This window comes from Pristis pectinata, chromosome 1 (assembly GCF_009764475.1).
Source record: "Pristis pectinata isolate sPriPec2 chromosome 1, sPriPec2.1.pri, whole genome shotgun sequence".
Classification (NCBI taxonomy): Eukaryota; Metazoa; Chordata; class Chondrichthyes; order Rhinopristiformes; family Pristidae; genus Pristis; species Pristis pectinata.
Window position 1 is genome coordinate 38,648,916 of NC_067405.1, and position 24,893 is coordinate 38,673,808.

The 24,893-nt window shown below is 37.4% G+C and overlaps 1 protein-coding gene across 17 annotated transcripts in view; it reads left to right on the plus strand.

The window, feature by feature from the left end:
* baz2ba (bromodomain adjacent to zinc finger domain, 2Ba) overlaps positions 1-24,893 on the plus strand; it is a 227,068-nt gene that overhangs the window by 145,920 nt on the left and 56,255 nt on the right. For 12 of the 17 annotated variants that reach the window (XR_007955976.1, XM_052011471.1, XM_052011509.1 and 9 more), the window contains 11 exons: positions 7,278-7,343; positions 7,747-7,791; positions 8,027-8,053; positions 9,909-9,974; positions 10,751-10,891; positions 14,072-14,326; positions 16,018-16,232; positions 16,309-16,383; positions 16,726-16,966; positions 18,619-18,681; positions 21,833-21,977. Coding sequence is in view for 16 of the 17 variants with exons in the window: in XM_052011471.1 (XP_051867431.1) it covers positions 7,278-7,343; positions 7,747-7,791; positions 8,027-8,053; positions 9,909-9,974; positions 10,751-10,891; positions 14,072-14,326; positions 16,018-16,232; positions 16,309-16,383; positions 16,726-16,966; positions 18,619-18,681; positions 21,833-21,977 (1,339 nt within the window). In the remaining variant the exon portion in view is untranslated. The remainder of the gene's footprint in view (positions 1-7,277; positions 7,344-7,746; positions 7,792-8,026; positions 8,054-9,908; positions 9,975-10,750; positions 10,892-14,071; positions 14,327-16,017; positions 16,233-16,308; positions 16,384-16,725; positions 16,967-18,618; positions 18,682-21,832; positions 21,978-24,893) is intronic. The other 5 variants (XM_052011518.1, XM_052011546.1, XM_052011584.1 and 2 more) reach the window with 3 other exon arrangements.

The window sequence follows — 24,893 nt, forward strand, 5'->3', positions numbered from 1 at the left end:
AAGGTAATAATTCCAAATAGAATCACTGTCATTTACTATTTTAACATGGAAGCAAGTCTGTTACTGTTGCATGTGTGCCCAAAGGCTATGGGATCTATCAAGGCTCATTATTTTTGGGCTCCCCATGAAGTGACTTGGATCAGATCACAGGATCCATGACCCCATTGGTTGAGCAACATCTGTGGGTGGAAAGCAGTTGTCAACATTTCAGGTTGAGACCCTGCGTCAGGACAATCCTTTAATTCCTTTCACCCCACAGATGCTGCTCGATCCGCTGAGTTCCTCCAGCAGTTTGTTTTTTTGCTCCAGATTCCAGCACCTGTAGTCTCTTGTACCTCTAATATATTAGCATGTTTGGAGGACTTTTAAAGTGACAGAATACAGAATTTGGATAAATGGGTCACTTTCAGGTTGACACAATGTAGATCGCAGTGTTGTACAGAGATCATTGCTGGGATCTCAGTAATTTATGATTTTTATTAATGACATAGATGAAGGGGTCTAATGTATTAAATTCAGATTTGCTACTGACTTAAAGGTGGATGAGAAAGTAAATTTTGAGAAGGATACAAAGTCTGCAAAGGAATATAGGTAGATTAAATATGTAGGCAAAACGACAACTGATGGAATATACTGTGAGGAAATGTGAGGGTACTCACTTTGGTAGGAAAAATAGAGTCACACTGATAGATTTAGATGAAGAAAAGTCAGGAGGAGGCTTAAGAAGAGCATGTGGTGGATGGTTTGGACAAGTCGACTGTGCCTAAGGGAATAAATATATCCTCTGTAATATTTTAATGGTGCAAAATCAATGCCATTATTGAGATGGAACTTGGTGTCCTCACACAAGAAGCACAACATAATTTGCATGTACAGAAAGTAGAGACACAAGATGGAGTCTGGAGTAACAAACCAGAAGGCAGAGGAACTCACTGGGTCAGGCAGCATCAATGCAGGGAAATGGTCAGTCAACGTTTTGGGTCGAGATCCTTCATCTGGACTGAAAGAGGGGAGATAGCCAATATAAAGAGGTTAGGAAAATGGGTGGAACAAGAGCTGGCAAGTGATAAGAGAATCAAGGTGAGGAGGGGTGATAAGCAGATGGAGGAAGGAAGAGTGGAAATAGCTGGGAGGTGATGGGTGGAGGCAACTAAGGGCTGCAGATGATGGAGTCTGATAGGAAGGGAAGGCGGAGCATGGAATCAAGTAAAGGAGATGGGATGGGCAGATGGGAACAGTAGGGCGAAGGGACCCAGTAGGAAGAGTGTGTGGGTGATGGGCAGATGGAGTGGGTGGAGGAGGGGAAAGAAACAGAATGATGGGGGATAGGGTGGGTGTGGGAGGAACTGGGAAGATCAGGAGGAGGGAGAAAAGGGACACGGAGCAGTTTACCTGAAATTGGAGAATTCAATGTTGAGTCCGGAAAGTAGTTTGAGAAGCAAATGGAATACTGACCATTTTTACAAAAGTGATAGAGGAAGCAGGTAGGGAAGTAACTACAGGATTTCTGTGTACCCTGCATGCAGTTTTGGTTGTTCACTTAAGGAAAGATGTGCATCCCTTAAATTTAAAAAATTGATTCTTGGGATGAAGGACTTGTCTTATGTGGAAAGATTAAGTAGATTTTGTCTGTGCTCTGAGAAGTGATTTCATTCATACATCAAAGGTTCTGTGGGGAATTGACAGAAGAAGCTGTGAGGGTGTTTCCCAAGGGGGAGATCCAGTGTTCTAGGGCACTGCCTCAGGATAAAGGGATGCCCATGTATGACTGAGGTGAGGATAGATTTTGTCACTGAGGATTGTAAATTCTGTAACTCAGGCAAGCAGTAAATGCTGAATCATTAAGTTTATTCAAAGCTGAAATGGATATTTGCACCACTGGAGATTTGAAGGTTATGAAGATCATGCAAGAAAGTAGAGTTGAAGTCAAAAAGTCTGATTAACCATGACTTTGTTGAATGATGGAAGAAGCTTAAAGGCAGTATGGCTTTGCTTTTCAGGCTCTTGTATCTAAGGGTACTGAACGTATCCATTCTGAAATTTGATTGCATTGCATGATGAGAAATTTTGCTGATTTATTTAAAGTTATATTTGTTGGCAGAAGATGCAAAGGTGTTGTTTTGTGTCAGTAAGAGGAATCTTTCATGTGTATTCCTTTTTACCAGGAAAGGATGTGTAAACAATATTACTGAATATCAATATTACCAAAGTGAAGTTTATTAATAACCAGAATCCAGTACTGGTCCATCTGCTTTGGTATAACTCAAGTAGGACTGATACCGTGAACTAATTTTTGTTAAAATGAAGATGAAATAAAATGTTAAATGGAGGTTTCTTGCATGAGGGAATAATAGTTGCAGTGCTCCTTTATCAAACTTTAGCCTTCCTTTAACGTTGCCACTTTGTTTTTAAAAAAAAAGTATAACAGCCACTGCTTATTGACAGGGCACACTGTCAGAAGTGAAGTTTACCAGAGTTCAGGGTTTGTAAAAAAAAAATGAGCAGCCCTTACTTTAGTTGTAGGCCTTTTTTTGCTATACTGACTTTAAGCAATGGCTATTAATTCTATGTTATTTTATTTAGAAAGGAAACTATTTGTGATAATCGGTTTTTAAAATATGAATAAATAAATGTGCAGTAATGTTTTGGCTTTTAAATCCTTGGAAATATTACTCTTGATTTTGTAGTTGTCATGACAGTAAAACTGTCAGTTCGTATCACCTTTTAATATGCAAAAAGGATGGCAACTGCTAACACAGTTAAATGCAGAAATATGGAAATTGTTGTTGTTTATACCCTGCTCCTCAATAGGGTGTATTGTTGCAATATACACAGAACCAAATCAAATTTAAGTGATTTGACATGAACTCAAGTTTTTTTATGCACTGTTAACTGTGTTAAAACCTTTGAAAATACTGTAGCACTAAGGTTTAACCGTGTTTTTAAATCTACAGTATGTTTAATCTGTAGAATGTATTACTGTGGAACAACCTTACTGACCCTTTAAAATATTAATTTTCTAACTGTGTGGTGTCAATCTTTATTCAATGTATGGCCTAATTTATTTTGCTTTTTGTGAAATTATTATAATTTTTATTAGTTATAAATTATAATTACTGTTTTTCTGGATTGCTGTCTGAGAATTCCTTAGTCTAATTGCTTATTTGCTTGTTGTTTTCACTGTTGCTAGATACTGTAGATGGTGACATTAGATTGAAGTTATACTAGACTTAGGCAAGTAAATGTTCTGGAACTTGTTAAGTATTTGTGGGCAATTTTCTTCAAGGTCATTCCTTTGCTGCCAACTGCAAAATCTGGACCATTTAAAAATTTGTCCATCCATTCTTTGTTGAGCTCCAGCATTATCAATGTGTTAGTGACATTATTTACTATGGTGTATTTAAGTAATGATGCAAATGTGTTACTGGAAGATAAAGGGAAGTAAGAGTTTATAATGCTTGCTAGTAATTTTGCTGTTGTAGCAAATTCGGGGTTTTAAACTTGACAATGTAAGATACCTCATCAATTCTGTGTGCTGGTAGATTCAAAGAGTTATACAGCCCAGAAGCAGGCCCTTTAGCCCAACTCATCCATGTCAACGAAGGTGCCTATGTGAGCTAGTCCCATTTGCCTGCAATTGGCCCATATCCCTCTAAATCTTTGACATCCACATAGCTGACCAAATGTGTTTTAAATGTTGTAACTGCACCTGCCTCTCCAACTTCCTCTTGCAGTTCATTCCATATACGCACCACCCTCTGTGTGGGAAAACTTGCCCCTCACATTCCCTTTAAATCTTTCCCTTCTCACCTTAAACCTGTGCCCTCTAGTTTTGGACTCTCCTACCCTGGAAAAAAAGACTGTGACTATCTAACTTGTCTATGCCCTCATGATTTCATCAGCCTCAATAAGGTCACCTTCAGCCTTCTTCATTCCAGGGAATACAGTCCCAGCTTGAACAGTGTCACCTTATAACTCGAGCTCTCCAATCCCAGCACCATCCCTGTGAATCTTTTCTGCACCCTCTCTAGCTGAATTGCATCCTTCCCATAGCATAGCAACCAGTCTCTCCAAGATCTTGTCCATCTGTAACATGAAGTCCCAATTCTTGTACTCAGTGCCCTGACCAATGAAGGCAAGTGTGCCGAACACTATTTTCATTACCCTGTCAAATGGTGTCATCGCTTTCAGGGAGCTACATACCTGTACCCTTGGGTCTCTCTCCTGCCCAGGGCCCTACAATTCACTGTGTAAGCCTTGCCCTGATTTAACATCCCAAAATGCATCACTTTGCACATTCTATCTACCTTGCCCACTTTCCCAGTTGATCTCTCTTCTGTTGTTACCTTGGGCAACCTTCTTCACTGTCCACTACACCATCAATTTTGGTATCATCCACAGACTTGCAAATCGTGCTACCTACATTCTCATCTAAATCACTAACATATATGACAAACAACGTGGGACCCAATCCCTGAGGTACCACTGGTAACATGCCTCAAATCTGGAAAAAAAAAACTCCTCTATCACCCTCTGACTCCTCATACCAAGGTAATTTTGTATCCGGTTGGCTGCCTCACCCTGGGTCCCATGTGATCTAACCTTCCAGAGCAGCCTACCATGTGGGACTTTCCAAAGGCTTTGCTAAAGTCTATGTAGACAACAAGTCTATGCCCTGCTCTCATCAATCCTCTTGATCAACTCTTTTAAAAAAAAATCAGAATCAAATTCACGAGACACCATTTCCCATGTACAAACCCATATGGAATATCCCTAATTAGTCCTTGTCTTTCTAAATGCAGATAGTTCCTGGCTCTCAGAATCCCCTCAGTAACTATGCGACCACTGGCGTTAAGCTCACCAGCTTGTATTTCCCTGGCTTGCCCTCGCAGCCCTTCTTAAATAAAGGCACAATATTAGCCACCCTCCAGTCTTCCAGTACCTCACCTCTGGTTAATGAAGATACAAATGTCCTTGCTAGGGCCCCAACAATTTCTCCCCTTTCTACCTATAATGTCCTAAGATGCACTTGGTCAGGCCCTCTGTGCCTCAAGACCAGCAACATCTCCTCTTTTGTAATGTTGTGTTTCAGGACATCACTGTTCTATTCCCTGAACTCCCAAGCTTCATGACCTTCCCCATGGTAAATACAGATGAAAAGAATTCATTTAAGGCTTTGCCCATTTCCCGTAGCTCCACACTTAATTGACCACACTGATCCTTAATGAGACCAATTTTCTCCCTAGTTACCCTTTTGCTCTTAATCTACTTATAGAATCTCTTAGGATTCTCCTTTATCTGCCAAGGATACCTCGTGTCCCCCTTTTTCCTTCATTTCCTCCTCAAGTGTGCTCCTCCACTCGAGGGATTCACTAGATCCTAGCTGCCTGTACCTGATATACACCTTCTGCTTTTTCTTGACCAGAGCCTCAATATCTCTTGTCAACCTAATCTTGCCAGCCTTGCCCTTCACTCAAACATGAATGTGTTTGCCGTGAATTCTCCCCATTCCACTTCTGAAAGCCTCCCACTTGCTGGATGTCCCTTTTATCTGCTAATACCCTCTCCCAGTCGGCCTTTGCAAGATCCTGTCCAATGCCAGGAATGAAGTATTTTCATTTTGGTTATCAGTAGTTGATGCAAAGGACTGGTTAGCCAAAGTCTCTGAGTATGACTGTGTGACATAAAATAACAATGACTGAATGGGCTTATTGGTTAATTAATTGCACAAAATCTTGAGATTATTATTTAAAATATAAAGTACTGAAAGATCACATGAATGAAAGAATGTGACAGTAATTGTAGTTTGCAGAAAATAAAATTTACAATGAAGGTTATTGTATTTTCTTCAAAAAGGTATTATTAAACAATTTCAAAGATCAAGCTCTAATACTAGAGGGCATGCATGTAAGGTGGTTGGGGGGAGGGTTCAAGGGAGATGTGCAGGGTAGGTTTATTTACACAGAGTGGTGGGTACCTGGAATGCACTGCCAGGGGTGGTGGTGGAGGCAGATATGATAGAGGTTTACAAGAGGCTCTTAGATAGGCACATGAATATGTAGAGATTGGAGGGATATGGACCATGTGCAGGCAGAAGGGATTAGGTGTGACTAGTTTGGCATAACATTGGGGGCAGAGGAGTCTGTTCCTCTGCTGTGCTGTTCTATGTTAATTGGATGTACACCATGAACAATTTTTATTTGTCATTTAGAATCTTCGGTCTGTTTTTCTAGCCACTGAGTTCTGGCCACAACTTAATTCTGTCTGTGCCTGAAAATCTTAGTGTATGTTTACTAAATGTGGAATCTTGTGTGGCAGCAGACTTTCTTGAATAGAAGGCATTCTTTTTGCTTGTTGAATTGAATACGGCACAGTAGAGCTTGTAGAGTCACTGTCCCACAGCTCCAGGGACCAAAGTTCAATTCTGACCTCCAGTGCTGTCTGTGGAGTTTGCATGTTCTCACTGTGACTGTGTGGGTTTCCTTCAAGTGCTCCAGTTTCTTTCCACTTCCTAAAGACATGCAGATTGGTAGGTAAATTGTACCTGTTGTGTAAATTATTGGTAGATCTGGGGAGGGGTGGGGAATTGATGGGTATATGGAGAGAATGTAATAAAAATTAGTGTAAATTGGTGTTTGATGGACGGCACTGTCTTGGTGGACTGAAGGGCCTGCCACTGCTGTATGACTAAATATTACAAATTGAGCAAATATCTGAATGAGTTGAGTATGCAAATGTAGGACATGCAGTCATTTGTTTATTTTTGTTTAAAGCATCATGATTTGTTTTAATTATAGCTGTAGTAATTAGGCAAATTTCCAATCCTGAGTTTGAAGAGGCTTTTCGCAGAACACATTGTTATCCAAGTAAGCTTGGAGGAAGTTTGCTCAGTGCAGACCCTGCTGTTGGTGGGTGAGGCATTTGTCTGCAACTGTTTGCTGAATCTCATATTACTTTAGGATGTTATTGTGGGCAAATATTTTGGTCCTGATACAGAGAGTTCTTGAATAGCCCTTAAAAATCAGTCTTCTCTTCATCTCTCTCCAAATTATTTGTATTAATTAGTATTTTGACTGTGGATGTTTTACAGAAATTTTGTGTCTGATTATAAGTTGTTAGAAATATTTGTGGTCCTCGTATTTAGTCGATGTTCTGTAGAAATTCTAGCTCATTGTATTTTGGTGTGATGTATAGCATGTAAATTTTAAAAGTTTGAGATTGTTTCAAGTTCCAGTAGTGCTTTTTGCATGACCTCCAGACCTGTTTTGCATGCACAGGCTAAGAGGAAAAAGAAGGAAGAAGCAGCAAATGCAAAATTATTGGAAGCCGAGAAACGGATGAAGGTTAGTTTAGAAGGATCTCTGGATCTATGAACTTTACTGGACGATTATGTAGGGAGATTTTGTAATTGTGTTAAAATGTATAGACAGGTGATATACAATATATTATTTAGGACCCTGAGTAAAATGTGGAGGAAGTAATTTAGGGAGTGATATCATAGGACCTTGTTCGTAGTCATATCATGAGATTGGAAAGTTTAACATGGAAGGTTTTGTTGATATTTTTTCTTTTCTGTACAGGTACTTCAAGCATCTTGAGTTACTTTTATCTTTTATTAATTTCAGAAGATTTTGGCATATTGGCATGTTATTGAGTTGTAATCACAATTTTGTCTCCAGTTTCAATGTTCATTTCATCTGCACAATTGATATAATCAACCATTTGTATTTTTTGTTAATTTTGAAGGAGAAGGAGTTGAGAAGGCAACAGGCTGTCCTGCTTAAGCATCAGGTTGGTAAATGATATATATACTAACAATATTTAGTGAATTTTTGCTTTATTGACTGTTTTCTTCTATACCTTTTTGGGACAAATATTGAAGTAAACATTTATTATTATACTTAACTTTTCCTCAACTTAAATTAGCTTGCTTTGGTATTGGGAAAATGGTTTATTTAATAATATGCACTGGTTTTAACAAATTGTGATTACTGTTTCATAATAATGTGCCAACTCTTTCTACCAGGAGTTGGAGAGGCATAGACTAGATATGGTATGGGTATGTTTTTTGTACATCTAACACCGCATCGTGATTTGGTTGTGATATGGTTGTCATAGTAATGCATAAAGTGTAGCACTGGCTGCTGTCATACTACATACTTCTGCATGGCTTTTACAGCACAGTGCATTGCATACATCTGCTATAATTACAAAAGAAAAAAAATCTTTTTGAATCAGCAAATGTAATTTCCACTTTCAACTGTCACCTTGTAACAGGAGACAACAAAAGGATAAATATACAAGTTCTGAAACTAGTTACAGTTCTTCAGAAATGGTTAGACTGCCTATAAATGTTCAATCTTTTTTACCACAACTCATTCCCTTGTCCCACATTCTATTAAAGTTTATTCTTTACATCCCAGAACAATGCCATTCCAGCAAACCAAATTTGAGAAAATTTCTTCAACCTTAACCACAGTTCATTTAAGTCATCCATCTTTCAGTAAACAGGTGAAGACAGACTTCTCAGCATGTTCTGTTTTCAATAACAAAATATTCCTATAATCTACTCTTTCCAATTATAGTATCACTAAGAGTGGAATTTCATGATAATATATCAGTACATTTATTCCCAAAATATCTTCCTGGCTTCTACTATCTAACAAAGCAAAATAATAAACAAAATATATGAAACTTCATTTTCTGTATGAATACCATACATTTCTAATACTTCAAATTGAAGATAAATGCAGATAAATAGTTCCTTTGTTCACAGATCCCTTTGTTCACAGATGTGAATTTAATTTTAGTTTTGTTACTTGATCTCCTGTGGCATTTTACATGGAGTGTCTGGACCAAGGATACCAAAGTGAAATGCAGTTAGAAGGAGAGGGATAAGTGGATCAGGGCAAGTTAATTTATGTGTCTTATTTAGATATCTTCACATGATGTCATTATAGAAATTTTCATAGAAAAGCATTGCAATAAAGGAAGTAAGGTTGATTGTAGTTCAGTAGTTTTTCTGCAGTTAGGGAGTTTGGAGATGAAAATTTGAAGCACAATATATATGGTAACTTCACAAAGCTGATATCTATTATGGACATGAAGCAATTTACAGCGTGGAAAGGTTGGGGGTAATAATGATAGTAATATGATGGTCAAAAATAAGGGTTTCCCAATAACCTATATACATAGATCCAAATAAGAATAAATAAATATCACTTTTAAGTTATCCTGCCTCCTTATACCACCCTCCTAGCCCTCAAGTTCCTTCTCTTCTAAATTTTGAATTTGTAATATTAGTCAATAGCATAATTTTGTTTGCTGGAAAATGAGCATACCATGTTAAAGTAGTGAATTCTTCTTCAATAAAGTTGATGTGGGATAGGTTAATTTTTTTTCTCTCGTTGATGTTCTGAAAGACTGATTTCAATCTTGCATTAAAACCTAGATATGTAGGTAATAACATTTTACAAAATTGGCTAATTACAACAGATAATTTATACTGATTGGCCTTTTGCTAAATGATTTTTGACTGAAGCAGATGTAAGGTAATTAGCCTGTTGAAGCCGACCATTGCGCTTTATACCTGACAGCTATGGAGAAGCATCGCACTGATTTGCTCTGCTTTTCCAAGAACTATGTACATAACTTAAAGCATACGCTTTCGTTTTACACTGTCTTTACATCTGTTGCTTTTTCTGTTTTGCTTTTGATTGTCCATGTTATTTCCTAATCCTCAACTAAAATGTACACAAACTTGGCCATTGTCTGTTTTTATTTTAAACTGTTCACGATTGTCTAACTTATTCTAAAAAAAAAGTAAAAATACATTTTTAAACTTTAAACTACACAATAATATCAGTACCTAACTATTTAAACCTGAAATTTATCTTGTACACTGTTAGGAAAAGGAGAGGAGAAGGCAACATATGATGCTCATGAAAGCAATGGAAGCCCGGAAGAAAGCTGAAGTAAGTAAAACAGTGCATTGACAAATATTATTTCTAGAATTAACGGGAAAGCATGTGACTGTTTAAAGTGCATTTCCTCAGGATAATAAATGTTGTCCAATTTATGTACATTCAAATAACTTGCCATATTTTGTTAGTTATCTTAACATTGAACGATACAGCACAGAATCAAGCCCTTTGGCTCAGGAAGACTGGTGGATTGGATTAGTTGATTATTGTCACATTTACCGAGATACAGTGAAAAGCTTTTGTTTTATGTGGCAGATTTCAGATCATGCCATACATAATTACATCAAGGTAGTAAAAAGAAAAACAGAATAGAATGCAGAATATGGTGTTGCAGTTACAGAGAAAGTACAGTGTAGGTAGACAAATAAAGTGTGAGGATGCCAGTTTAAACAAATCTGCCTGCGCATGGTCTATGTTGTGTAATATATTTAACTAAAATTGTTTACTTACAGTTAAGATTTATTAGTTAAAGTGAGACTCAGAGTATCTGTATGATAATATAGCTTGCTTACTTAGACTTTAAACTCACTTTATCACAGATGTATCAATATTAACGGTCGTATCAGTGGTTTTTAATTTCTACTTGTAATTTCAATGGAGTGGAATTATTTTAGTGAACTGTGTGATACATTAATCAGTTCCTTTGAAAATGGGATTATTCTGTAGTTTATGTAACTTTTAACGAAGGATCATTGTACCTGAATGCATTTCTATGGCCTGGTACATAATGATATAAAAAGTAAGTTATAATCTGTTAATACTCAAAGGAAAGGGAACGGCTAAAGCAGGAGAAAAAGGTTGAGAAACGTTTAAATAAAGAACGAAAATTAGAACAGAAGAAATTGGAGCTGCAAATGGCCAAGGAGCTAAAGAAACCCAATGAAGATATGTGTTTGTCAGATCACAAGGTAAGTCTGTTGGAAGGATGAAAAAATTCCTTTTGGTTTTCAAAAATGTTACTATTGTCCAGAATATGATCCTTTCTAGTCAGGTCTCTTATTTAGATGTGTAATTATATGTTATAGAGTTTTAAAAGACTATATCCTTTCAAATGAATGTGTAGCATTTGTTTGTGTTCTGATCAGGTAATCAAAGCTTGGAGAGTGTGTCCCCAGACACAATCTTGAAGACAGAATTATAAGAATCAAGAAAAGGGTATTAAGAGATGCATTCTTGAATTTAAAAATGCAGAGATTATAGGCAGAGTTTTGAAATCTTGAAATCGATGTAAATGAAGCAGAAAACTGTTAAATCATAAATGGAACACGGTGAAAATATGGGAGAAAGAAAATTGTATGGAATTTGTAACTCCTGAAGAGAAAAGAAAGCCAGTTTCAAAGTACTACTAAGCATAGTGATATTGCTTAAAAAAAATCATACAAGAAATGGTGGAAGAGTGGGATTAGTGGTTAGACAAATGTTATGTAATTGATCAAATTTTAGTTTCCTGTCCGTGTGTGAGAAAGGGTTTTCGAATTAGCTCCTGGGATATTATCATTATGCAAGTTTTGGATAAGCTTTGCCATTACAAAAAGAAGAGAATTTGAAGAAAGGGGGACACCAAGCTTCATGAAAATAGCTTTACTAAAGAAGAAGCAGGAGTTATCTTTAAGATTAGTGTAAACAGTAAACAAATAACTGTGAACAATTGTGAATTAGTAAAGAGGAAGGACTAGAATATAAAAGGTGATGACCACTGATTTGACTATCAAGGATGCTATATTTGAAGATCTCCAGGATATGTGGATTTTCCTTGCTATTTCAAGCCAATGGAGCAGGAAAGTATGTAGTTAACATTGTTAACTCGCAAAAGGCATGGCGCTCATGTATATTGGGGTATGGTTTTAAGGGGTGAAAAACGATAGAGTAGAATGATGAGCAGAAATGTTTCTCTTTTTCAAAGGACAAAAGGGATCGACCAAGTCACAACAGACCAGTTAATATAACATTACTTGGGCAAGTTACTGGGGAAAAAAAAATCTGATGAACGGCATAAATAATCTTTTTGGAGGGCACAGGTTAATTGAGGACAATCAGCATGGGTTTGTTGAGAGAAGGCCATGTCTAATTAACTTGAGTAAGTGAGAGGGAGGATGTATGAGGATAATGCAATTGATGTACTTGAATTTTGGCAATGTGTTGGACTGAATTCCACATGGTAGATAGATCAAGAATGTAGAAACTCATGAAATCCAAAGGAAAGTGGAAAATTGGTTGGAAATATTTGGTTTAGTAGGGGGACAAAAGCAAATGCTAATGGTTGGTGAGAATGTTGGTGGAGGGCTGATTGTATTAGAGTTCTGCAGGGCTCAATATTCAGATTTTTATGGTATATGTAAATGATTTGAACTTAAATGTAGGGGCCATAATTAAAATGTTTGCACATGATATTGGCAGTTGTCAAGAAGGAAGTTGTTGGCTGCAGTGGACAGGTTAGGTGGATGCAAAAGTGGTAAATGGAAGTCAATCTGGAGAAGTGAGGTAATGTGCTTTCGAAGGGCAATCAAGCAAAGAATCAGGTTTATTATCACTGACTTGTATGACGTGAAATGTGTTGTTTTGCAGCAGCAGCACAGTGCAAAGACACAAAAATTACTATAAATTACAAAATAAATGGTGCAAAGAAAAAGGAATAACAAAGTAGTGTTCATGGACCATTCAGAAATCTGATGGTGGAGGGGAAGAAGCTGTTCCTAATTCATTGAATGTGGGTCTTCAGGCCCCTGTACTTCCTCCACGATGGTAGTAACGAGAAGAGGACATTTCCTGGACTGTGAGGGTCCTTGGTGATGTTACCTTCTTGAGGCACTGCCTGTTGAAGATGTCCTCGATGGTGGGGAGGGTTGTGCCTGTGATTGACCGTATGGAAGGGAATACACAATAACTGTAAGATATGAAGAAGTGGATATAAATAAGGGGATGTTGGAGTGTTTATCCACATCTGTGAAGCAGGAAACAAATAATGTAGTTAAGAAGGCTTATGGGATACTTAATTTTATTGGTGTAGAAATCAAGAGTAAGGAGATCATACTAAACTGGTGTAAAACAGTCCACAGTTGGAGTACTATGTAGAGTTCTTGTCATCAGACTTTGGTAAGAATATAATTGCATCAGAGGGGAGGACAAAAGATTTGAGGATGGTGTCAGGGATGAGAAAACATGGAGAGAAACTGTCTAGGCTGGGTTATGTCTTTGGGACATATGATACTGAGGAAAGGTTTAATTCAGGTGTGTTTTTTTTAAAAAAATGAAATGGCCTAGATAGTGAACCAGATGGACCCATCTCCCTTATCGGAGAGATTAATATCTATAGGACATGATTTTAAATAAATTGCTAAGATTTGAGAAAATAGAATTTCACCAGGAGAGTAGTGGCGTGGGGGGGGGGGGGGGGGGAGGTTTCTGAAAAAGTGGTGGAAGTAAAGCCTCTCATCACACTTGCAAAGTATCTGGTTAAGCAACAAGAGAGCCATAATCTACAGGGATACAGGGCGAGGGTTGAGAAACAAAGCTAAATAGGCCTTATTTTGGCCAGCATAAAAGCTGATCAGCATGGCCTCCTTTTTGTGCAGTGAATTTCTTTAATTCTATGAGTGGATAAGTTTACAAAATGACCAGAAGAGGTTGTTAGTATGAAGAAACACTGAGAATTTATATAATCAGCCCAGAACTTTTAAGTGAGGAGATTTATTTCTGCTAGTTTCTTGATGAGAACCTCTAAAGAATCTAGCATGGTAATGATAATAGAGTGTTCAAATTTATCAAAATTCTTTATCATCTTGGTTTTTGATACTAAGGCACCTTTTTGTACTTCCTTTTAAAATGAAGGTGAAAAGAGTATTTTGTTTTCAACCTAACTTTTGATACCCATGTATTGGCTCCAATATTCTTTGGGGGTTCTTTCAATGAGAACTAAAGTTGAATGTTAAATTTTTAGGGGAGGACTTATTAACTTGCCACAAAAAATGAAATATTGCTTGGTAAATGGTAATTCTGATCTAATAAATGATAAGGTAAACATTATATGGCTAATTCTTCTTCAGATAAATATTTCTTTGAGCTCATTATTATTTGTTGTCTGATTTTAGCCTCTACCAGAGTTTCTCCCCATTCCTGGTCTTGTACTGCCTGGAGGTGCCTTTGCTGATTGCCTTATGGTAGTACAGTTCCTCCACAACTTTGGTAAGGTACTTGGCTTTGATTTAAATATTGATGTCCCAACTTTGAATGTACTCCAAGAAGGACTGCTTAATGTGGGTGAAAGCATGGGAGAAATCCAAGATTTGTTGGTGAGACTATTAAGTGCTGCTATTCATGACCCAGGACTACCACCAGGATATAAGGTAGGACATGCATTTTTGTTTTTACTTTCATTGATTGCAACCATAAAATAAAATAATTGTTCATGAGAAACTGATTTTATTTTCTAATGACAGTCAAAATTTCTTAATATCTTTATTATTGTTTTAGACTTTCATTGGTCAATCTATTGACTAAGATAAATGCTCATCCACCTTTTGTTATCAATTCAGCTTGCATCTTCATCCAGTGAACCAGTTTGCATGCAAAGATGGATGCCATATAATTTTAACAGCAAAGACTTAAAGGATTTGGCGGTTTTGAATGCTCAAATTTGTGACCAACTCTCAGAAAAGAAGCAGTTATATCTACATTTAAACTGTTCTTTTTGTTACCTTTTAAGAATGTGTATGCAGTTGTAAGTACAAAAAGAATGTTAAAAAATGTGTATGCAGTTGTAAGTACAAAAAGAATGTACAGGACATCAGTCAGATTTGGTAACTCATCAGTAGAGCTAATTCTTTCTGAGGACTTTAACCTAAAACAATGTAAATTACATTTGACTTCATCTTTGGATAATTAGTAAATCATATATCTTTAGAAAAATAGTATGGCATTTTGGCAATGTTCATCCTTCAGTGGCGAAGATGATACATCTCGGGGATTTTGATAAAACTAATTGTGAGTAATTAGTCCAGTTTTTGGCATGGAGCCACATTCTGCACCAACCAGATAAGATCTGGTTCTGGACAAGCCAACATAGAGATGTTTTGGCAAGAGTTACGAACATTCCTCCGGCTTCAGCATCTCAAGTGCAGCATGTTCCTTAGCCAAATGGTTTGCCCAGCCCTCACTCTCTTTCTCTCTCCCACTCCCAGCCCTCTGTCTTTTTCTCTCCTCCACCCTCAGCCCTCACTCTATCTATTTGACTGATACGACTTTTTGATTCGTGTTTTTTATTTCCTTATTACCATTTTTTGTATGCTTTTGAAGGTCTTAGATGTTCAGAAGCATTTATAAGTTGTTAGTTGGAGTGAAACAGTTAAAAAAATTTAGTTGGAGTGTTTTTGCCATCTGCTAAAAGTTTTCTCAGTGGTTTCATGGTTGGGGCTTGTACTGGTGCACTCATGTGACCAGTTTAAGTTGTGCCAGACCATAATGCTGGGAGATTTTCACTGAAGTATTTTACTTTCTATGTGTCTCAGCTTTGTATCAGCCAAAATAGGCTCCTTACCTATTTGTGTCTCTGTAGAATGCTGCTTGTCCTGGGCATTTCCAGCAATTTTGTATTAGTCATATTTTTGATCGTGGATGCTGTATGTTTTCTTGTTTTCAGTCACAACATTAATTCCATGACCTCCATAAATAAACATGTATCCTATACTGTCCATTTGTCTTGGTAACAAGGATACCTAGATGTTGGAAGCAAGAAGTTTCTATTGTTCACACCTGATTCTGGAATATGTAATATGCCTCCAAGCAATTTTCAACCACTGATTGGAAAAGCATTCTAACTAGATCAAAACTAGACTTTAGACAAGAGAATGTTATTTAAGACAAATGAGTGCACAATGTCACACAGCTTAATTTATAATTCCTCATCTTCTTTGATGCATAAAATAACGGATGCCACTTTCTTTCCATTCCAGTGTAGAATTTCAACTTGGATACTGTATTCTATGAATAAACTAGACATCAAAGGTAATTTAATTGTTTAAAAAAAATTGTTTCCCAGGCACGAACTTTTCTTGGAGACCATGTCACCAATGTCAGGATAAACAAGGACACTGTTTCAGAGATTTTGCAGATCTACATGGAGGCCCACAATGGACAAACAGAGCTTACAGAAAGTTTGAACACAAAACCTTTCCAGGCACACACTCCAGTTCAAAAAGCTTCTGTACTTGCGTTCTTGGTTAATGAACTTGCATGCAGCAAGGTTGTGGTCAAGTAAGTATCTTGACTTTTCATGCGAAGTAAGTATTTAAAATGAGACTGCTGCTAATTTGTATTTTGTTTTGTCTAGTGAAATTGATAAAAATATTGATCATATGTCCAATCTCAGAAGAGACAAATGGATTGTGGAAGGCAAACTTCGGAAGTAAGTTATGTTATATTCTTGGACTTCGTAGCTGAAGCTATTTTATCAGCACTTACATTTTACTCTGCAATATTGCTGAATTTTAAATTTGTCTTTAAGAAGTTTTTTTGTCCCTTTTTATTAGTGATTTACTACATCTCTCTTGCAATAAGTGGCATTGCTGAAAAAGACAACATGTACTTTGATGGGATAGCATTTGCTAAATTTTATTCAGAAAGCAGGCTGAAAATTCCATGATTTTCCCCCTTTTCCCTTTAAATATTCTTTTTAATATATTTCTGAACTGCCACAAATACCACATTCTAGTCTTGAAGAATACTGACACAATTTATCTTTTCCTAGGCTTAAAATTATTCATGCTAAGCGAACTGGTAAGAAAGAGTCAATTGGTGGCGTTGACAGTAATGGAGAACAGCGATTATTGGGCACACCCACTCCTGGCCGAAAGAGAAAGCGAAAATGTGATAGCGACGATGATGATGACGATGATGATGACAGTGATGATCAGGGTGACGACGATGATGATGAAGAGGATAAAGATGAAGAAAAGAAGGCAAAGAAAATAGAAATTGCTGAAGATGAGGTAAATTGACCAGTGTTATTTTGTACTTATAGTCAAGACTGTGGATAAAGACTCCACACTGCAGATGTCCTAAGTTGGAAGCCTTTGGTGTATTACTTTTTGAGACTGGTATGGAATGGAATTTGCGCAAATTTTGCTACTGGCTTAGGACAATGAAAAATAAATGCTACAAATACATACAAATGTGCTTGCAATTACTGAATGTATCCATTGGTACTCTTTAGTTTGATTTGGTATAATCCCGATTATCCAGCCAAGTTTCAAATGAATGAGGTGCAAATAAAATTATAAGCATTATAGCTAGTTTAGACATTGAGATGCCGTTGTTTCATGCATTAACAGTTTGTCACCCCTACTTTATCTCTACTTTCCTAATTGGATATTACTTTTCCTTAATTCTATTTCTAAGATATTCTTGAATTTTCTGTGGAGATGCTTTGGTATATTTCCAGGTTTACGTAATCTATAAGGAGGCTCATTCATGGTATGAAGTGTGTGACCAACTTTCCATTAATGGTTTTTTAAGATGCTTTATACATATTCAAAATTGTGATATTTACATCATGGGATGCTTTGAAAGGTTCTTCTGAGATCTCAAATTGTTAAGTTTGTTAGTTCTTTATTTAAAAAAATAATCTCCATTCTGACCATCCATATCGCTTATTCACTAATGCATAAGCCATAACGCACATTTGGCCTGCATCAAATTATGGCTTGGCCATTTAGCCTAAATTCCGATATTCTACTGCACACAAGACCTAATTCATTCTGCCATTGGAGTGAGTGGAGACAGTAAGGGAATTGGTGTAAAGCAGATTGTAGTCAAAGACAGAATTGCTGGAATGTGGGATAAGTGGGGGATTGAGTAGCGATTTGCAGTGGCAAGGAATGCTGTATGGTAATCCCATCAAAGTTGTGGATGGAGGGGAGAGGATTGAGATGGAAGTAGTACCTACCAACCATACTTGAAGATAATCTTCATTAAATCTCGAGAAATATTCCAGGTCAAGTCAAGCCTTTTAACACCAAATCAGGCCTCAACCCACCATTAAAATCTGCTTTGCTGTACAATGCCTATGCCATTTGTGAGCCTTGTATCTGCAACCAAAACATGCTTTATCGACATCATCAAAATTAGTTGGCAATCCACAGTACCTTTGCATCACAATCATAAATTGATGACAGAAGACTTAGAGAGACGTGCTAGACTCTGGTATTCGTGAGCCAATTACTTTGAGCGTAACTTGACATAAGGTCATTGGACATATAGCACCTTACAATTGCTTCGTAATAAGAAAAGGAAAGAGTACATCAAAATGACTTGAAAACCTTTTCTAAAGAATAAAACATCCCTTTTGTTTTCATTTATCATTTTATTTTTCATATTTCTTGAAAGACTGAATACATGTTTACTGAGATTTCTATCAATAATTGTGGTGTAAACAACGATAAATAATGATACCTGATCCTCTTATGATCAAACAAATAAATGCATTGTGGAGAATTGAAATTTTGTTCTGCCCTTCAGAATTATCAGAGCTGAACTTGTTCATGGCTGATCTTGTGTTGGCTTCACAAAATCTGATTTTGTACATTTTTATATATTAATGCTTAACACTTGTTCCTAATCACAGTTGTTTGTTTTTTTTAAGGATGATGGAGAACAGTTGACTAGTGTAGAGGAACTGGAGAAACAAATTGAAAAACTGAGCAAGGTAGAAGTCTTTTTGCATCCATCATGTGGTTTGGTTCCATTAAAGCTGAATATTTTTAGGAGATATTTTTTCCTTTACATTAGTAAATTGGGATTAATTTACTTGAGGTCTGTTTTCGGGTCTGTATCAAGAACATTTTGAAGGAGAAGGAAGACGTGGTATAAAATCTAGCATACTGTTTTACTTGCTATTGTATAAGTCTCTGGTCATGAATTCATTCAAAATAAATTAATTTTTGCATGTTGCAAATGAGAATTAAAAACAGTTCTCTGCATTTTCAGTTGCTCTTTCCAGCATCGTTTTCTGGTGATGCACCTTGCATGAAAAGAATATTCAAATAGCCTGTCTCCTAATATGATCTTAAAATCAAATATTCAACCTACATTAATAACATTATAAATATTTATGTTCACATGTAAAATAGATGTGCTATATTCTAAAAGGTAGTCTGCTTTGTATAATTTACAAAAGTCTTTGAACATATATTTAAGTATGTGCTTTATGAAAACATCTAATGTTCTAGTGTAGGGTAAATGTTTCCTAATATACAATATACTTTTTATTCTTTAACAGTATGTGGACAATCCTTGTGGTGAAGTTTTTCCCACAGTGTTGTCATATGGGAATTCCAGGGTTTCTGGTCAATGATGGTGCTGCCCTCCTCTGCCCACAGGATGTTGTTGCTAGGGAATTCGGCAATGATACTGCCTTTGAAATTCAAGAGGAAGTGAGGGATCACAGTTCTGTTAGATATATTCATTGTCTCTCTTTTGGGAAGTGTGTATCACTTGCGACTGATCAATTCTTACCTGAATTTTCTGGACACTTCCAGCAATTCCACAATTGTGTAATGCCTTCTGGCAAAAAATTCTAAAAGACTGAGTACGTCATGAGAAGAGGTCATTTGAATCATCCATGTAACTTGAAATTACATTTGTGCAGAGAATAGAGATGTCTATTTTATTATTTGATGTAAATGGGCACTATGCAATGAGCAAAGTATATAGTGGATTAGGAAGTATGCATGCATTCTTGATCTGAAGGAGTATTTTGAGGTTCTGCATGATGTGGGAAGATGTGAATGGATTGGTGTTCATGTGCACTGACTTCATTTGCTACAGTTGCATAGAAAATGCCAAGCTGGGAGTTGAGGAATGTAGTTGGGTGGGAAAAAACTAAATGTTGTTAGGGAGGGAGGTAGGAATTGACTAAGTTATTAAGAGGTAATGATGCTTGAAAGAGGGAGAGGAAAGTACAATATGCCAATTGTTAGGATCTTGTGTCAAAAAATTGTCAAGGTAATCTAATACAGGCCATGCCCAGGTTAAGAATGCCTAACCTGCTGACTAATCCAGCATTTATTGTCTGTTCTTAGTTGCCCTTGACATGCAGTGACCAATCTTCTTGAACTAATGCAGTTCTACTTCTGTGGTTAAGGTGTTGTAGATTTAGACCCAGTGATAATGAAGGAATGATGGTATGGTGTACGATTTGGAGGGAAACTTGCAGATGGTGGAGCATCCTTGTGCCTATTGGCCTTGTTCTCTTTGGTGGTAGTGGTTTGCAGGTTTGCAAGTTGTTGTTGAAGTAATTTTGGCATGTAGCTGCATTGCAATACATTTTATAGATGGTGTACATTGGAGCTACATTGATTTCATGAGGAAAGGAAGCAAATGTTTAAGATGATGACTGGGGTACCAATCAAGCCGATTGCTTTGTCCTGGGTCATATGGAGCTTGATTATTTTTATGCTGCATCTATCCACATGTGGAGTATTCCATTATACTCTTAGCTTATGTCTTTTTGATGATGGAAGAGAAGTTGAAAGGCGAGTCACCTGCTGTAGACATGCTCATGCAACATGATTATGTGGCTGGGTCATTTAAATTTGTGGCTAAAAGTAACCCTAAGATGTGGATGATTGGGGGGTGCTTGACAATGGTGCTGCTGTTTAATGTCAAGAGAAGATGGTTAGGGTCTTTTTTGGAGGTGGTTATTCCCAGCATTTTTGTGGCATGATTGCTACTTGCCGTGATATTTGGGTCCTGCTGCATGGAGGCATGGGCTACTCTATTTTCAGTAGAATGGTGAAAGAATTTGAACATCTCCCTACAGACCTTATGAGGGAAGGAAGCACATTGTTGAAGATGGTTGGGCCCAGGGCATTGCCCTGGTGAACTCCATGTCCAGGGGCGAAATTAACCAAATTAACAACCACAAACATCTCCCTTTATGCAAGGCATGACTTCAGCCAAGAGAATTTTTCTTGCTTGCCACTGGCTTCAGTTTTACCAGGGCTTCTTTATGCCACACTCGGGTTACCTACTGCTTTGACATCATGGGCAGTCATCTCACCACATCATTGGAATTCAACTCTGATTCTGTGTCTAGCTATCATTAGGCCAGGAGCTAAATGATCTTGGTGAAGCCCAAGATGAGCATAATTGAGCTGAGTAACATAAACCATGGGGTTTATGTTACAATAACAATTGTAAATTGTACAAATTTAAAAGTACAGTAACAATTGTACTTTTACTCTCAACATGTACATATGACTGAAATCTTCTTAAGAGCTACAATTTCTCCTCTTCTCCCACCTACAACCACATGTCTGCAAGCTCTGTTCTGACACTGTGCATCTCCTCTTTCCTTTGTGCCACCAGTATCAACTAATTTACTCTGACTTTACCCTGCATCATGAGCTCCCTTTCTTACATATCTCTGCATTTAACCCTTTCTCTTGTGTGACGATCCCTGGAACCCAATCCTTTGGTCAGAATTTTGGTCACCATTCTCATGACCATCTACTATGGTTGAGTTTTGATTTTTTTTCCCTTTACATCTCACATTGAAATTTTTTTGTGCTGAAGTTTCCATAGAAGTTCAAATTGCATTGGGGCTTATGCATTCTAATGCCAAATTGATTAAGAAAATATAATTTCCACTTAAGTTCAAGCAGTTTGTGGATCTATTTTTGTACTGATCAGAATTCTGCAAATGTTTTTGTCGCGTTACAGCAATTCTGCTTAATGTGAAATATACCTGTAATAGAAAGTAGCAGTGTGTTTTTTTTTCTAAGTCATGTCTGTTAGTTTAAAAATGTTTTTGTGAAGGTTCATAATCATTGATGGCAGATGTCTTATTTGAATAGCAACAAAGCCAGTACCGTAAGAAGCTGTTTGAGGCCTCTCATTCATTGCGCGCCATGACATTTGGACAAGATCGCTACAAACGACGCTACTGGGTACTTCCCCAGTGTGGTGGTGTATTTGTTGAAGGCATGGAAAGCGCAGAAGGTACATTTATGAAAAGTTTTATTTTTTCATTGTACGGCCTAGGGCTCTTAAAAGTACAATCTTTGTAAATGGACTTGTTATAATCAAGCTAAGCTGATAAGTGAATCCGCTAATATTATTTTATTACATTAAGAGAATAGTTTGGTTAATTTTTTTTTAATAAGGTTTCTTTGACCTCAATTTGCATGCACAATGACCAAAATAAAATTTATATTGTGCTACTAAAAATCACATGAGAATGCACTGTTTAACAATTTTGGGCAAATCTTTATTACCTGTTGCTAATACGGATGGGCTTTTTAGTCTGAGTATCATGTATACTCTAGTGCTGTTTTTTTCTGGTAGTCAAATAACTGTTGTACAGAGCCCAAAATTTAGTTTCTGTCAAGTTTTTCACCCCTATTGATCTGAATGAATCACAGTATATGCTGTTCATTCAGAGGAATGAGCTTTGCATATTGCTCAAAGAGAACATCATCAAAAAGACAATGCTGGCAAATAGACCTCAAGTAGATTAACCCACCAGGGACCCCAGTCACAATACACCCCAATTATTTTAGCAAGTATCCCCTCAAAATCTAGTGGATAGAAATGCCAGCAGAAAGGTGCACAAAAAGAAGTGGTTCCATGCCCATATCAAAAGTGCGTGGGGAAACAAAAATCTGGAGGAAGGCATCTGACAAAAAAAAGGCAGGAGGTTGCCAAGGAGGTGCCTGTAAGGATATCAGGACCTTCTATGAATGCCTGCACTGCAACCAAATACCCCAAGTGCAAATGCAAAAGTCACATTTATGAAAAAATTGCAAGTTCCCCACTATGCCAATGGAGTTTGACTTCTGCAATGCAGGCAGCGCACAACAGTGTCAAATGTGGCATGTATCAGCAGAAACAGCCTGTAGGGATCCTCAGGCAAAGTTTCTGAAAGTGAGGGTGATCCTTATTTCCATATGACACCTTGACAAACCACAAATAACTTCCTTACCCTGAGTTCCCTTTGCACAAGGAGGCTGTCATCTGCACACACTGTTCTTCAGAAGACTTTGCAGGTTCCTCCGCCACCAGCTGTTCCACCCTACCCGTTGTTGTGGTTTGCACTCATTACATGTCAACATTCTTCAATACCTGAAAGAGTGCTGGTTGTATAGTGGTGTCATATTTTAAGGGCTACCTTTTAAGAGTGGAGATGTGGGGAAAAGAAACTGCATTTAATATGAGAAATTTGACACCTAACACCAACTGTTCCTAAAACAACAATTACACAAGGAGCATGCTGGAGTGTTTTAGAACTGGCACTTACAAATTTATTGCATGTTTTTTTTAGAATAAAAGAGCTTTTCAAAATGGCTTTAGGAGAATTTTATCACCAGGAAATTGGCACTGACAAATTTCTCGCTTTGACTTTTATGCAGGACCTTAGTTAACCGGGTTTTAGTGATTGTGGTTGAAGAGAAATGTTGGCTAAGAGACCAGAAAAATTTGTTCCTTTTGAAGTCATCTGGTTCACTAGGACAGGCATATAGTACATTGGTTTGGAATCTTGTGGAAGGGTTGGAGTGGCAACATTGTCACATCATATCTTGAAGTACAGGTTAAAGAAAAACTATATGATTAGTTTCATTACTTTTTCAAAAAGGTTTATCTAAATCATAACTGCCTTGCAATCAGTTACTGAACGCAGATGTCAATTTTTCCTATTTTATACTTGCACATTGAGGGATGGATGAAAAATGAAGAGGCATACTATTTTAAGGTGAAATGTGTTTGCAGTTGGATAATCTTCCATATCATATTGTAAATAGGACTTTATTCTTAACTGCACAATCTATGCCAAGTTGTTGGTAAAAACCTTGTTAGCATGAAACATTTGTTCATATTTTGGAGTCAGTGTGCATTAAAAATAGCCTCTGATAGTACATATTCTTTGTAGAGATACTGGGTGCAAGATTCACATACACAACTCCCAGTTTTCAAATGTCAATACAGATTTGATGCCACAACACCCATTTTAGAGTTTGGTGCTCCAACTAATGCCTTTTTATTAAACACACGCCATTGAATAACATACAACAACAGGAAAGACTTGTCCAATGGTGTTATTTAAAGGTATCGTCATTGACTTTAGGGTTATTGTGACTGTATAAATGTTTGTTCTTGAGAGTTATTTTAAGTTAATAAAGGATTTGCAAAATCTTCCAAATTCACTGGAAGGAAGAGTGAACCAACATTAGTGCTCTCTTCTAGGCCAACATTCCCAGCATTCCTAGATCTACTTAGTCAGCTCATTTGGGCAGGCCACTTTATTGGCATGTCTAACGTTAGTCTCCTGAAACAGATGGGTTCTTCTGAGCTGTGGCGTGGGAAGAGTTTACCAGACAGAGAGGAAAATATTCAAAGATATGCTTAAAGCCTTCCTGAAGAAATGGAACATCCCTACTAACTCCTGGATTTTTTGGCCCATGACCACCCAAAGTAGACAGGGAGCATTCAGGACAGTATGGAGAACCTTAATCCATGAGCTGAATGCACTCGGAAGCTGTGCGGAAGTGACAAACTGAGTGCACCACCTATCTGCCCACTCCGTCAGGTACCTCTTGTTCCACCTGTAGAAGAGCCTGTGGTTCCCACATTGGTGTTTTAGCTTCCTCAGAATTCCCAACACAGGTGTGGAAGCAAGCCATTCTTATTCCTGAGAGACTACCTAAGAAAGAGGTGAAGACAGCAAGTAATTACATAGGAATATTATCTCTATGGCAAGAGGGATGGAGTTAAAAGGCAGTGGAGTTTTGCTACAAATGTATAGGTGTGGTCTCGCCAAAACCCTGAAGTATTATGTATAATTTTGACCTCATTTAAAGAAGGAAATACCTGAAATGAATAAGGGGCTTGTCTTAGGAGGAAAGAATGAGTATTCACCCT